At 56.3% G+C, this 13,930-nt stretch overlaps 1 protein-coding gene across 2 annotated transcripts; it reads right to left on the minus strand.

Annotated features, from left to right (window-relative positions):
* Positions 1-166: 166 nt before the first annotated feature.
* Positions 167-13,532, minus strand: TBC1D17 (TBC1 domain family member 17). Of its 2 annotated transcripts, XM_065898513.1 has the most exons (17): positions 13,497-13,532; positions 12,955-13,053; positions 12,674-12,748; positions 7,885-8,008; positions 6,893-7,100; positions 6,296-6,407; positions 6,034-6,192; positions 5,541-5,669; positions 5,361-5,464; positions 4,744-4,838; positions 4,173-4,289; positions 3,978-4,078; positions 3,800-3,899; positions 1,895-1,992; positions 1,612-1,728; positions 979-1,065; positions 167-897 (listed from the first exon to the last, which is right to left on the minus strand). In XM_065898513.1, the coding sequence occupies exons 1-17, from the start codon at positions 13,515-13,517 to the stop codon at positions 691-693; spliced, it is 1,953 nt and encodes a 650-aa protein (XP_065754585.1). In that variant the 5' UTR covers positions 13,518-13,532; the 3' UTR covers positions 167-690. The 2 variants fall into 2 exon arrangements, with proteins under 2 accessions (XP_065754585.1, XP_065754586.1); XM_065898514.1 differs by lacking the exon at positions 12,955-13,053 and having other exon boundaries at positions 691-897; positions 13,497-13,517.
* Between the last annotated feature and the right edge of the window lie 398 nt (positions 13,533-13,930).

Below are 13,930 nucleotides of genomic sequence, written 5' to 3' on the forward strand. Positions count from 1 at the left end.
AGCCCCAGAAGCTGTCCTACTTCTTCCTGGGCCGCGGCCTCCGTTTGGGGGAGTAGGAGGTACAGGATGGACACTGCTTTGCGCCACTGGTAAACGTTAATCACAGTGCCCACAACGGCTGTCACGACACAGTGGGATCCTTAAGCAAGTAACAAAAAGCCCAGCCGACACTGGGTTAAACACGAGTTTATTTTTCCCATAACAAGAAGCTGGTAAGTAGGGCCCCAGAGGGAGCAGCCCCGCAGGCCCTTCCATCTCGGTTATGTCCGGGATGTGCCCCTGCACCCCATCCTCACTCCTCCAAAAGCCCCAGACTCAAGCAGGTAAGGGAGCCCTGCCTCCACAAACCGCCACCACTCACCCCCAAGGGGCCTCGTCTTAGGCCTCATTGGCCGGGTCAGGGTCACAGTGGTCAGACGTCGACTCTGCAGAGTGGTCAGAGGAGACCACGAGTCACCACCCCCTCTCGATCCAGAGCCAAGCCGGTGTGGTGGCCTCCCCGCTCCACCTACTCGAGGCCAACCAGATAGGAAAGTGTCAGTTTCAAGAAACCAGCTAAGAGAAGGGAGGCCTGGTGGAGAGCCCCGCCCCTCTTTGCGCCTCCCCTCCCCAGCCTCCGGGAGGGGCGGGGTCGTGGGGGGGAGCTGGATAAAGTGTCCGGTGCTGAGCAGGCCGCCTCGCCCAGCACGGTTAAGAGTCCGCACATTCCTCCTCCTCCTCCTCCTCTGGCAGGATTTCCAGGCTGCTGTCAGGCTGCGGGACTGTGTCCGCGGGGGGCGGCGGAGCCGGTGGGGCGCGGGTGGGCGACAGCGGCAGTGGGGAGGCAGGTGGCGATGGGCTCTGGGGCTCTGCGGGGGGCGCCAGGCCTAGGATCTCCTGCACGTTGTGGGGCAGCTCCTGGCGGGTTGGCGGGTAGGGAGCGAGAAGTCAGAGGTTTGCTGGGGGTTGGGGGGCTATCGGGAGGGGTCAGGGACTCACCCGGCAGGCGGTCAGCTGCCGGTAGAGGGCCTCGGCCCGCGTCAGCACGTCCTCCACGCTCAGCTTCATGGTCAGCTCGTTGATGTGCTGCGGGCGGGGGTGGGTCAGGCCTGCCTGCCTGCCTGCGATCACCCAGCCACCACCGCCCCAGCACCTACTCTGTGCCTCGTGCTGGGGTACAACTGAGGGAAGACAGACCGGGCTGGCCCTCTTGGGGCTCACAGTGGAGCTGGGGGATCAGGAGAGGTCATGTTCTCTCCAGCTGCTTGCCAGGTGCAGCATTCAAGGAAGAAAAAGGGCACCGAGCCCCACTGACGCGGCCCCGCCCCACATTAATGCACTGGGGCCGGGGCAGGTGGCCCACTCGTGCATGGGTCACATGCTCTGTGAGGGCACTGCAGGAAGCCAGGGATAATGGGGTAGGAGACAGACAGACCCCGTCTCCTGGCCACCGTGCTCACAGCTTAGCGAATCATACTTTCCACAATCCTATTTTGAGTACCTACTACCGAAAGGTACTGTGGCACAGGGGCAGGGCCAGCCTCCACGGAGTTCACACCCAGGTGATGTGTCTTCACACAGGTCAGGATGGGCAGGGGGAGGGAGGGGACTGGGAGGGAGCCAGGGTCTCACCTTGAGGATCTCATTGGACCCGAAGCCTGAAAGCATGAGGGTGTCCCGCTCCATGTCCAGGATGGCGCAGGCCACCAGCAGGTGCAGATTGGGGCCAGGGAGCCCCGTCCACAGCACCTAGCAGTGCCCAGGGGAGGGGTCACTGCAAAGCCTCTGCCTCAGGTCCCACCCAGGTCTGCCCCACGCCCTGCCCACCTCCCACCAACCTCCCTGCCCCATCCACTGGCAGTACAGCCAATCCATTTCTCCTTCTCGGCCCTCCCACCCCAACTGGCTGGCTCACCTCCCATAGCCGAAGGACATCCGGAAAGGGGAATTCCCTCTTGAACCAGATAAGCAGCCACCGGAAGCAAAAGCAGAGAGAGCCAGAGTCCTGGGAGTCTAGGGGAGGACAGCAGTGGGAGGGGCCGCACTCAGCTGAGAGCAAGCTCAGAATCAACTCCAATCCCGCTCTAATTCACAGGGCGCCCGGGGGCCGGACTGGACTCTAAGAAGTCACCCTGGCTGTAAGGACCTGCACGAGTCTACACAAGTGGAGGGACAGCTTCAGAGCGGGGACAGGGACACTCAGTGCCAGCAGGAACCTTCCCATCCTGCCATCCAGGCTCCAGATGAGGTGAGCTAGCCCCGTGGTCTCCGCCGCTCTCATGTGGAAGGGAGGCAGTAAGACCAGTCCACTCAGGGAAAAAATCTATTCAACATCCAAAGCTGGGGGAGGTGTGAGGAAACTGGCCCTCGCGTACACTGCTAACAAAAACGTAAGCTGGTAGAACTTTCTGGGAAAGCAGTGATGAAGACAAATGTTTCAAAAGATGTAAAAATATGTACTGCACTGGATACAATATCACTTCTTGGAATTTAACCTAAAAAACTAATCCACGAATATAGATTCATCACTGTGAAAAACTACAAATAACCTAAAAGTCCAGCAGGTCAGGTTAAATCTATTCTTATACATCATTAAGATGGACAGAACACCACGTAGTCGATAAGACTGATGATGTAGGGCTTCCCTGGTGGTTCAGTGGTTGGGAACCTGCCTGCCAATGCAGGGGACACGCCAGGGGACACGTGTTCGAGCCCTGGTCCAGAAAGATCCCACATGCCGCAGAACAACTAAGCCCGTGCACCACAACTACTGAGCCTGCACTCTAGAGCCCACATGCCACAACTACTGAGCCCGCGTGCCACAACTACTGAAGCCCACGCACCTACAGCCTGTGCTCTGCAACAAAAGAAGCAATGAGAAGCCCGCGCACCACAATGAAGAGTAGCCCCCAGGGGCTTCCCTGGTGGCGCAGTGGTTGAGAATCTGCCTGCCAGTGCAGCGGACACAGGTTCGAGCCCTGGTCTGGGAAGATCCCACATGCCACGGAGCAACTGGACCCGTGAGCCACAGCTACTGAGCCTGTGCGTCTGGAGCCTGTGCTCCGCAACAAGAGAGGCCGCGACAGTGAGAGGCTGCGCACCGCGATGAGTGGCCCCCGCTTGCCACAACTACAGAAAGCTCTCGCACAGAAATGAAGACCCAACACAGCCAAAAAATAAATCAATTAATTAATTTTTTAAAAACTGTTAAAAAAAAAAGAGTAGCCCCCATTCGCCACAACTAGAGAAAGCCCGCGCACAGCAACGAAGACCCAACACAGCCAAAAATAAAAAATAAATAAATTAGCTTATCATCATCTGCATTCAAAAAAATAGTACGAGCAACAGCAACTTTAACTTTCTTCTCTTTACGTGAATTCCCTGCATTTTTTATATTGAACAAGCAATGCAGTCAAATTTAAAAGCCGAAATGCAGCAGTCCCCGCCCCAGCAGCCCAGAGAACCAGTTTCCAATCCAGGCTCAGGGGTGACTGGAGATGAGAGCTGGTTGGAGATGAGGAGTGTGAGGAGCTGCGCCCAGGTCCTTCGTCTGAAAAGTCTGACAGCACACGAAGGAGCCACCTCAGCAGGCAGCGGGGGCACGTTTGGCAGGGGTAGGGGGCCCACATCTGCATTTGTTGAGGTTTTGCTCCAAACCGCAGTCCTGCTTTTACATATCAATTCTGGGTTCTGTGGGGATGTTTCTCTTGCTTGCACCACGTCCAAACATCCTGGACATTGTCTGTGGCCACCCCCAGAGACTCTGCAGCAAGGTGTGTGGGCCCACCATCATCCCCTGCCTACCCGCCGAGACACGTACCCAGGAAGTCGCAGAGCGGAGGGTCCAGCACCCTCAAGAGGAGCAGGAGTTGCCCAAGTTGCCGCTTCATCGTCTCCTGACTCTCCTCAAAGTTCCCATGCTGTAGGAGGGAGGGCCACGTGAGGAGCCAGACCCCAGCTTCTGAGGGGGCCTGTCTCCCAGCCCTGCCAAGCCTCACCACGAGCTCCATGAAGCCACAGAAACACCAGAAGGCATCCACCTCGTTCTGAGTGACGTAGAGGATCGGGGAGAGAAGGTCACTCATGCCCTGGACGTAGCCTGGGGGGACATGGGGTCAGGGCCCAGCCGAGGCCTGCAGCATGCTCCCCCCGCAAGGCCAGCCCCCAGCAACTGCCCCCGGGCTGTGCCGCACCGAGGTCAAAGTGGTACATGCAGTAGGTAAGGAGGATGTCATTCAGCAGGCCCAGCCCCGGGTTCTCGGGGCCCTCGTAGAATTTGTTGTTCCTATCGGTGCGGCTCACATCTCTCTCTGTGGGGACAGGGGGCAAAGCGCAAAGGCGTGAAAGGTGAGCCCTGTCCCTGCCGGCCGGCCGCCAGCACACCTAGGCAGGTGTGGGTCATCCAGAAACCATCTTGAACGCTCTCACGTGAGGTGCCGTGCTTCACGCTCACCAGCTCGCCACACCCTCCCAGCAGCTGACAGTTACTAAACCATCAACAGATGGGAAGACTGAGGCCCAGGGAGGTAGAATCACTTGCCAAGATCTCACAGTGAGTAGGTGGTAGATTTGAACCCACGGAGCCTGGCTCCCCTCCCGTGCTCCCCCATACCCGACCCCAGGGCCACTCACCCCTGTTCACCCCCGTCTCACTCCCCTCCATCCCTACAGATGGCCTTGCTCCTGCTCTTAGGGAGACGGGGCTCCCTCGGGCCCCTCCCGGCTGTTTCTGGTCTCACCATCCCACCCTTGCCCCCCACCAACCAATGAGGCTGCGGTATCCGCGCAGCAGTGAGTTCCTCCGCTCCTGCTCCGGGCTCACAGATTTCCACTGCAGCTTCATTCGGAAATACTCGTCCCTGAGGGGAGCAGAGCAGGTGAGATGTAGGGACACCTCCCCGCCGCCTCATCCTACAGGGCTCAGCCTAGCTCACCGCCCCTGTGCTTCCCCTTCCCCACATCTCTCATGACACACAACACCCTTGTGGGGTTTTTTTGTTGTTGTTCAAAGTCTGTCACCCCCATTGGACAGAGAGCAGCAGGGGCAGGGACCGGGACACACGGCAGAGGCACAAGATATACCAGGAACGAGGAGAGGTGGCCCCATGGGGTTAGGAAGCCCGCTGCAAAGCGGTGACCACTGAAATAGCACGGTGCCAGAATGAAAACGGCATCGGGGATGGGCTCTGGGCCCTACAGGGGCAGGGCCTGGCCCACTGCCTCTGTCCCCGCTGTGCTCAGGTCGATGGCCCGTCTGTGCACGGGTAGCGCGCCGGTGCCGGGCCGCCCACTGGGATATGCTGTTGATCAAAAACCTCCAGTCGACTCAGGAGGCCAGAGGCTGGAGCGCAGCAGGGCAGGAGCCACGGCGTCTCACTCACGTTTTCTTGCGCACGTGGGCCTTGTGCTCCTCGGCTGAGCCCTCCCAGCTCAGGTACCCGAGGAGGAACTTCCAGGCCTCGCGTCGCAGGCTGGGGCTCAGACCCTGGAGGGCAGAGGGCAGCTCAGACGGGCCTCCCCTTGGCTGCCCACCGACCCTGCCCACCCGCTCGGCTCCTCACCCCTGAGAAGATGCGGGCTTTCAGCTCAGGGACCTGCCGCAGGCGGCCCTCGGGGCCCATGCGGCGGGCCCACTCCTCCTCCGTGACCGGAGGCGCCCGCTCCACAGCTGGCCTCGGCCCTAGCTCCACCTGGGGGACAAAGGGCGAGTGAGCCCAGGGCCTCGGCCCAACAGCGCTCCCCAGCCCACCGTGGGCCACTCCGAGTCAGCTCAGAGCCCTTCTAAGCTACACGGACGGACAGAACGTTTGGGGCAGGAAGCATCTCCTTGGCTGGGTCCGTGAAAAAGTCAACCCCCAAGTCAGGAAAGCCCCCCAGTAATAACAGGCACCAGGTGCACAGGCTACAAGCACCTTCCACCAAGTCACTCATGAAACCTGATGAGGGCGGTGCTGTTATTATCCCCATCTCACTGGGGAAACAGAGGCCCAGGGAAATGCAGTCCCATGCCCACGGTGACCGCCAAAGAGCAGCAGCGTCCACCCTGATACTCACACAAGAAATGACCTCAAACCCGGGCTCAGGTTCGTCATCGGGGGCTGGAGGCAGGTCAGGGGAGGCCCCCTCCTGGTGTGGCTGCAGGGCTCCCCGGAAGAAGTTGGTCACACGGGAGAAACTGCTGAAGGTGGTGGAGTAGGGGTCCTGGAAGAAGCGCTGGGGACAGGGCCGAGGGGCGGTCACCGTCCACCCTCCCTGCCTGGCCTGCACGGCCCGCCCTTCCCTGCCCACACCGGCCAGCCTGGCGCTGGGGACTCACAGACACCACGTTGGAGCTGTCCTGGTCAAACAGCTGGAGGTGGTGGAAGGAGTTGGAGAGGGCCGAGGAGTCATGGGGGAAGACAAGGTAGAGGCGGGAGTCCTGCGGGGAGCTGTGGGCAGGGCATCTGGGTGACACACAGGCAGGGTGCCCACTTTTTTCTTTTTTTCTCAGTGTCCCGATTGCCCATGGGGAATCCCTCATCTCAGGCCTGAGACCCCAGCTGGACCCCAGGGATGGCACAGGCCCCAGGGCTGGTCAACGAGGGCCTTCCACCTCCCTGGCCAGGGTGACTGACTCAGGGACAGGCCAACGAGAAGCAGCCCCAAGATGCTGCTGGAATGTGGGAAAGAGGTGCTTTCTACCCACCGGGGCCCCCAGAGAATGACAGCAAACTCAGAAAGAAAAAGAGCAACTCTTTCTGCACTCTGGGACCCGGGTCCCGCCTGATGTCAAACTGCCCTTTGATGTTGCAGTTACACGTGCCACTCAAGTCTCTATTTCCTGCCTTTAAATCAGTCTGGGTTGTATTACTTTCACAGCCCTGAGGGAGTCAGGCTGCATCCCTGGAGGGGTGGGGCCTGGGACAAGGCTCACCTGGCCAACAGCAGGTAACGGCTGAGGACACGGAGCAGGGCGCGGGTGCCCCCGCGGTGGAAGTGCAGGGCGGGCAGGGAGCCTCCGGCCTGCGTGACCAGGACCAGGTATGCCCAGCTGAGGCCCGGCTTGGAACGGCGGATGGACTTGAGCTCCCCCAGACTCACGGAGAAGGCCCAGGAGCCCCGGGGGGAGCTGGGCTCTGCACCTAGGGGGACAGCAGCGTCGGGAGCAGGTGGGGGTCGGGAGGCGGGGCCGTGTGGAGCCAGAGGCGGCTCAGGCATCTCCTGAGAGCCCACTGCGAGCCAGCCCCAGGCCCTCTGGGAAAGGAACCCAGTAAAACTGGACGGGAGCCTGGGGGATGCCTGCTTGCCCCCAAATCTCCCCAGGCTCCCCACGTCTGTTCCCCACCCGCCCCAACCCTGCCTGTCTCACCTCCGACCCTCTCTTCACTCTAGACCCCTCTCAAGCCACAGCAAAAAGGCTGTGGTTTCCTAAACACACCCAGTGCCCCACACCTCTGGCCTTACCCCCGCTGCTCTCTCTGCAGGGAGAGAAAACTCTCAAGCATCCTTCAGAGCTAGGCTGTGGCACCACCTCTTCCTGGAAGACTTCTCTGCCCCCTAGGGGGTTAGATACCTCCTCTGGTGCCCCCAGCACCCTGTGCGACTCCAGGATGGCCCGAATTACCCTGTCACCCTGCAACCGTCACTGCCACAGCCTGGAAAATTCCCTGGGCAGGACTTACGTGGAGGTGCCCACAGCCAATCAGGGAGCCCGGCCTGATGAGCAAGGCTGCAAACCTCAGAGACGCTGGCCACGCTGGACCGGGGCTGGGGACCGCCCTGCACCCCCCACCCACTCTCCTGGGACCGGAGGCCACTGTGGGTGGCCATCTTGACTGTGGGCAGCACAGCCCATGGAGCCATGACCACTGAGGGTAAGTCGTGTCTCCGCCTGCCCCCCCCCCCAGGGGCAACAGCTTAGTCTACCTCTCGTGGGCTCTGAGTGGCGGTGCCGTGGCCGCACGGTGCTGATGACGGCCCAGTCGGGTTCATAGCCGGGGTCAAAGGTTGGTTCCTCCTCAGAGGTGCAGGAGTCTCCCCCACTGGTGTCCTTGGGGGAAGACAGGAAAAGAGACTGAGGGACTGTGGATTCAGAGTTTGCAGATCTGAGCCTCGAGGCCACCCTGGGAGGTAGCCCCATTGAACAAAGAGGGAAACTGAGGCACAAAGAGGACACAGCACTTGCTCTCAGGGTCGGTCACCCAATGCAGCCAGGGAATGGGCCAGGACTTGAAGCCAAGTCTCACGGTGGCTGTAACCAAAGCATCCCCACATAAAAAGCAGACAGCTAGGTAGGGGTTGGGGTGCTTTGCAGTCAGACTGCCAGAGATCGCTGTGCTTAAAATAAGTAGGTAGGAGTTACTAGAGTAACTCAAATCAGGACCAAATCAGATATGACTTCACACCCACTAGAATGGCTAGAATAAAAAAAGAGGCAATAGCAAGTGTTGGTGAGGATGTGGAGAAAGTGGAACCTCTTACACTGCTGGTAGGATTGTAAGATGGTGCAGCCACTGTAGAGAACAGTCTGGCAGGTCCTCAAAAGGTTAAACGTGGAATTACCATATGACCCAGCAATTCCGCTCCTAGGTATACACCCCAGAGAAATAAACATGAACACCCACACAAAGACCTACACATGAACGTTCACAGCAGCATTATTCGTGACTGCCAAGAAGTGGAAACAACCCACTGTCCACCAAACTGATGAATTAACAAAATGGGTAGATCCATACAATAGAATTTTATTCAGCAATAAAAAGGAAGAACGTTCCGATAGATGCTACAATACGGATGAACCTTGAAAGCAATCTAAATAAAAGAAGCCAGTCACGAAGAACCACATAGAGTATGATTCCATTTATGTGAAATATCCAGAAAAGGCAAATTTATAGAGACAAAAAGCAGGTTAGTGGTTGCCAGGAGCTGGAGGAGGGGAGTACAGGTACAGGGTTTCTTTCAGGGATGACGAAATGTTCCAGAATCACACAGTGGTGATGGTTGCAAACGTGTGTGAATACTAAAAACCACTGAATTACGCACTTTGACAATTTTAAGTTTTCATAAAGCTTGAATTTTTTTGAGTCTGAGGGTAAGTGAATTCTATCTGAATAAAAGAAAAAAATAGCTGGCTCGGGGCTTCCCTGGTGGCGCAGTGGTTGAGAGTCCGCCTGCCAATGCAGGGGACACGGGTTCGTGCCCCGGTCTGGGAAGATCCCACATGCCGCGGAGCGGCTGGGCCCGTGAGCCATGGCCGCTGAGCCTGCGCGTCCGGAGCCTGTCCTCCGCAACGGGAGAGGCCACAACAGTGAGAGGCCCGCGTAACGCATTAAAAAAAAAAAAAAAAATAGCTGGCTCGTATTCTGTTATGAAAATAACATGAAGTGCCCAGCATGGGGCCAGCTGGTGGCTGCTTTTATTGACATGAGCTCAGGGGCCTGTTGGGCAGATTCAGGGAAACCATGCAGAGCAGGGCCATGCTGAGAGTCAGAGTGCAGTAAAAGCCGATGATGCTGGCCATGAGCCATGGAGGAGGGCAGGGAGGGGACAAAATGTGTGAGGACTGCAGCAATTGTGAGAGAATTCACAGCTCATGTGTCTTCTTCCTCTATGGGAAAGGCTAGAGAGGTAAAACATTTCCCAGGCTCCCCTGAAGTTGCGTTCCAGGCACAAGAGCCTACCAGTCAGATGCACTCAGATCTACAAAGTGGAAATTGGATAAGGGCAACTTCCTGCCACTCTGGCTGGTGTTTGGCTGACAAGGAAAAAGGAGGAGTCTTATCTCTGTCTTCATCTTCCTGCACACAGAGTGGTAACTGGGGCAGCAGTGGGGCCGATTAGCAGCTCTGATTCTCGAACTTGACAACTCCAATGACAGTCCCATTCCCTACAGCCCTGCCCTCACTGGATCGCAGCTCCCCTGGCAGGTCAGTTCTGCAGTGTCAGTCCTATTCCTCTAGCTTTTATAAAAATTCTATAAGCCTCCATGTCTTTGCATTTAACCCCTTGCTGCTTAAAGTAACTGGAGTGTTTTGTGACTCTTGCAGTAAAACCCTGCATGATTAGAAGGACTCAGACTGTGGGTCTACCCAACAGCCATTTCTGCTGGATATTCCAGACTGACAAGCCACTCCCACAACAGAAGCTGAAATATCCCAATATCCACTTTCCCAGCCTTCCCTGCATTTCTGAATGGCCTAGGGACCCAACTCTGGCCAGTGGAAGCTGAGGGTACATCCGCGGGGAGTCTGAAGAAGGGAATTCCTGATAAAAAGGCACCTACAGGAGTGAACACCCTATTCAGGTTAGCCTCTATGTGCTGTCAAGGGAGGACATGGTGTTTGGAACTGTGGCAGCCAACCAGGGCCATGAAAGGAAGACCAAGGAATGGCAGGGACACCTGTCCACAAGCTGCCAAACCAGCCCCTGGCAAAGCCATCTGTGCCCTCCCTGTTTTGTGACATGAAGAATTTGATAATTTTGCCAATGTTTACACAAAATAATGATAATTAGTGTGCTGTCTGTCAAATGTTTGCAGCTCTCCACCCCTCGGGCATACAGTAGGATTACAGCTCATTGAACTCTACTGGCTGAGTGGAGACATGCAACTCGTTCTGGCCAAACGGCTGGGATATATCACTTCCAAGATAGACTGTTTAACTGCCAGGGAAAAACTTCTAGAGATCTCTTTCCCTCTGCCACAAGGAATGAGACCTTTAAGATGCTGGCTGCTCTAGCAGCATGGTGAGCAGAGCTCTTTGGCCAACCTGAGATACACATAGAGAGTGAACAAAAACAGTTAAAAAGGCTGGAGCTCCAGCAGCCCTTCTGGACCAGAAGGCAGCCTTAAGGACAGATGCCACATGTTGAGGATTACAGAGCAAAGTTGGAAGGAAGCTGAGTCATTGATAACATATGAACCTATACTGCTGACTTCTGGGCTTTGTAAAAAGAGAGAAATGAGCTGTTATCTTGTTTAGGTCGCTGGTATTCCTGTTTCTATTACATACAACCAAATGCAACTCCTAACTGACGCAAAGCTTTCTGGAAAACCTGTTTTTACTGATAAAAAGGACAGATATGATTGGTGCCCTGCTGGCCCCTTTTTCCTGCCTTAAAAGGCAGATGCAATGGCTGCAGCTGAAGTGGTCATTTAAACACCACTAGAGCAAGCACAGTAGGTTCTCAGCAATCCAAGCCTTGATGTCACTAACCAAGGACAGCAGCCTCATACCTTTTGGAGTCTTGTGAGGTGAAAGAAACAAACTTGTTTGCTCACTGTGTTGTCAGCTCAGTTTTGTGTTCCTTGGAGCTGAATGTATCCTGAATTTATATGTGTCCTTCCCACTGATGCCCGTCTCAGTGGGTTTCTGTTATTTGAAAATAAGAGCGCCAAGGAGGACAGCAATATTCTCAAGAAAGGCACTCAGACTGCCTGTGAGGTTGGTGAAAATGCAAAATCCTGGTTGCTGCTACTTAAACTTCTATAGGGGAGGAATCTCCATTTGAAACCCCATGGCCCCAGCTGAGGCTTCATCTTCTCTTCCTGGCCCGTCACACTGGCCTCCTCCCCGACCTCCCAGCCCCCAATCTCCCTCCATCTGGTCCTTCCATCCATCTCCCACATGACCCCACAGATGGGGCTTTCCATACCCATACCTTTCCCCTCCCAAGGCTAACCTTGGCCCCCAGGACAGGTCCAAGCTTCTCAGCCTGGCATTTCAGGCCCAACCATCTTTCCAGCAAAACCCTCTACAGAGACATCCCACGTTCCGTTCTGCCCTGAAACACCCTTCTTCCTTCTGTCCCTGAAATATATTGTTTTTTTGGGGTTTTTTTGGCCATGCTGTGTGGCATGTGGGATCTTAGTTCCCCAACCAGGGATTGAACCCATGCCACATGCAGTAGAAGCGCAGAGTCTTAACCACTAGACCACCAGGGAAGTCCCCGCTGAAATATATTCTTGCCTGCTTCTCATCTTTAGAGTCCTAGCCCAAATGTCTGCTCCCCAGAAGGGGACGTGCTCTGGAGTCAGTATGTCTGGGTTCAAATCCAAGTTCCAGTACTTCCTAGCTTTTCTGACCTCAGGAGAGGATGAGAAGATGAGGTTTCCTCTCATCGTGCCTCAATTTCTCAAAAACAGAATGAGGGGTGAGGGAGGACTTAGGTAGTGTCTGGGTTGGATTCATCTCTGGGTCCCAGCACCATCCAGCACAAGGGCCTGACAAGGAGACATCTGGAAATGAGAAGGGCGAGGTCTTGTACCCGGGGAAGGAAGGAATCCTGGCGAAGTGGATGAGTAGCCTCTGTCAGGTCTTGTTCCCTCTCTGGACACGATGGCAAGACTGCCCAAGAAAAAATGCCACACTCCGTCAAGTCCTTATGGGCTGAGAGCCCGTGGAACCTGAATCCACAGGCTGAGTTGTCCTCTTGCACCCTGGCAGAGCTCTCCCAAGAAGCAAAGGGGGTGAGGAGGCAGGCAGCTACCCCCATGGCCACAAATCTCATAGTGTCTACCTTCTTTCCGTGAATGGACATCTTCAGCCCCATTTCACAGAGAAGACGAAAGTGAGGGACAGAGAGAACTTAGGTCCCAACCAGGACCACACATGCTCCTAGGGTAGGTCTGGAATTGTATTCAAGTCCTTCAAATGCTTTCCACTGCCCCGACCTAGAAAAAAAGCAAGTGGAGAAAGGGGAAGCAAAGGTAGCCTACCTTCTTGGAGAAGAAGATTTGGGTGGAATCTCCAGCCTCCTCTACAGGAGCCCAGTGCAGCAGGACGTCATTGTCCTGAGGGAAAAAAGAAGGGGTTGGGAGTGCTTCCCTCCAAACTCCCCAAACCATATTTCCAAACTTCCTCCCAGTTCTGGACCCTCAGCCTTAGAAAGCCACCTCTCCTTCCTAACCTCCCGTTGCTGACCTCCATACTATACTCCTACAGACGCCGCCTCCCTCCCGCTCTAGGCCTGCCCGAGCCCTGCTCTCTCCCGGTCTACCTTCTCCACAACACGGATGACGCCGGCGATGAGGGAGTCCGGGTCTTGGTGCTTCTTGGCACTGGTGTGCAGGTACACGCCTCCTTTCTCAAATACCACCTAAGAACGGGAACCATTGAGGGGCGGGGGCCCAAGCGTGGGAAGACACTGAGGGGGCGGGGCTCAAAAGAGAGCCAATGGGAGCAGACCCGGGGGAGGAGCTATTCACCTTGGGGGTGGGGCCCAGGGTACATTTACCTAGGGGATGGGGCCCGGAGTGAAACCTGTATAGCGCCAGGCTTCTCTGGCACTCCGGAGGATGGGGAGGGGAAAAAGGCGGAGTGCATTCCAAACTGGGCGAGCCCCAGGGGGCGGGGCTAAACGATATGGGTCTCCCTAGGGCAGTGGAAGGAAGGGTGACAGCGTGTTTACTAAGGGAATGGTATGCTTGTTAAGGAGGTGCTGGGCTCCCAGAGTCCCTGCAAGTCCTGAGAAAGAAGCAGACCACCGGAGGGCGGCGTTTCGCATAGAGGGAAGCAAAAGAACGCGTCTTCAGTGCTTACCCTGTAACCGGCGCCCTCCATAGCCGCGGCCGAGACCTCACTGCCCCGGCTCCCTCCTTTTCCGGGTCAGCGTGCTGTCACATCCGGATAGGAAACTCCCCTCAAGCCCAGACAGTGGTGGCGTCCCCATGTGTTCTAGAATAGGAATGGGTGTAACCATTTTTCAGAATGGGGTGGTTAAACTTGAACCACGAGGTTTCAAGTCACGTCACAGACGCTAAAGGTGGAACGGCCAGTGCGCAGGCGCAGCGAAACAGTCCTAACGGAGAAGTAAACAAGGGGGCGGGTCCAAGAGCTCCACCCCCTCGCTCAAACTGGCTTGGAAAGGCCTACTCCTTTCTCCATATTGTGTACTGGCATCGAAGCCAAAGAGATGCCATTTTGCTCGAGGGCACGGGCAAGGCCGGTCAACTGCGGCCATGTTAATGCGGGGC

The sequence above is a fragment of the Phocoena phocoena genome, chromosome 20, assembly GCF_963924675.1.
Source record: "Phocoena phocoena chromosome 20, mPhoPho1.1, whole genome shotgun sequence".
NCBI lineage: Eukaryota > Metazoa > Chordata > Mammalia > Artiodactyla > Phocoenidae > Phocoena > Phocoena phocoena.

Bases quoted from the DNA above. Each gene is read 5' to 3' on its own strand.
- TBC1D17 (XM_065898513.1), bottom strand. From the start codon at position 13,517: ATGGAGGGCGCCGGTTACAGG. The intron at 6,193-6,295 runs GTGAGTCCCCAG...CCCTGTCCCCAG, and splicing joins ACAGCTCCAACGTGGTGTCT to CGCTTCTTCCAGGACCCCTA. The intron at 4,079-4,172 runs GTGCGGCACAGC...ATGTCCCCCCAG, and splicing joins CATGTACCACTTTGACCTCG to GCTACGTCCAGGGCATGAGT.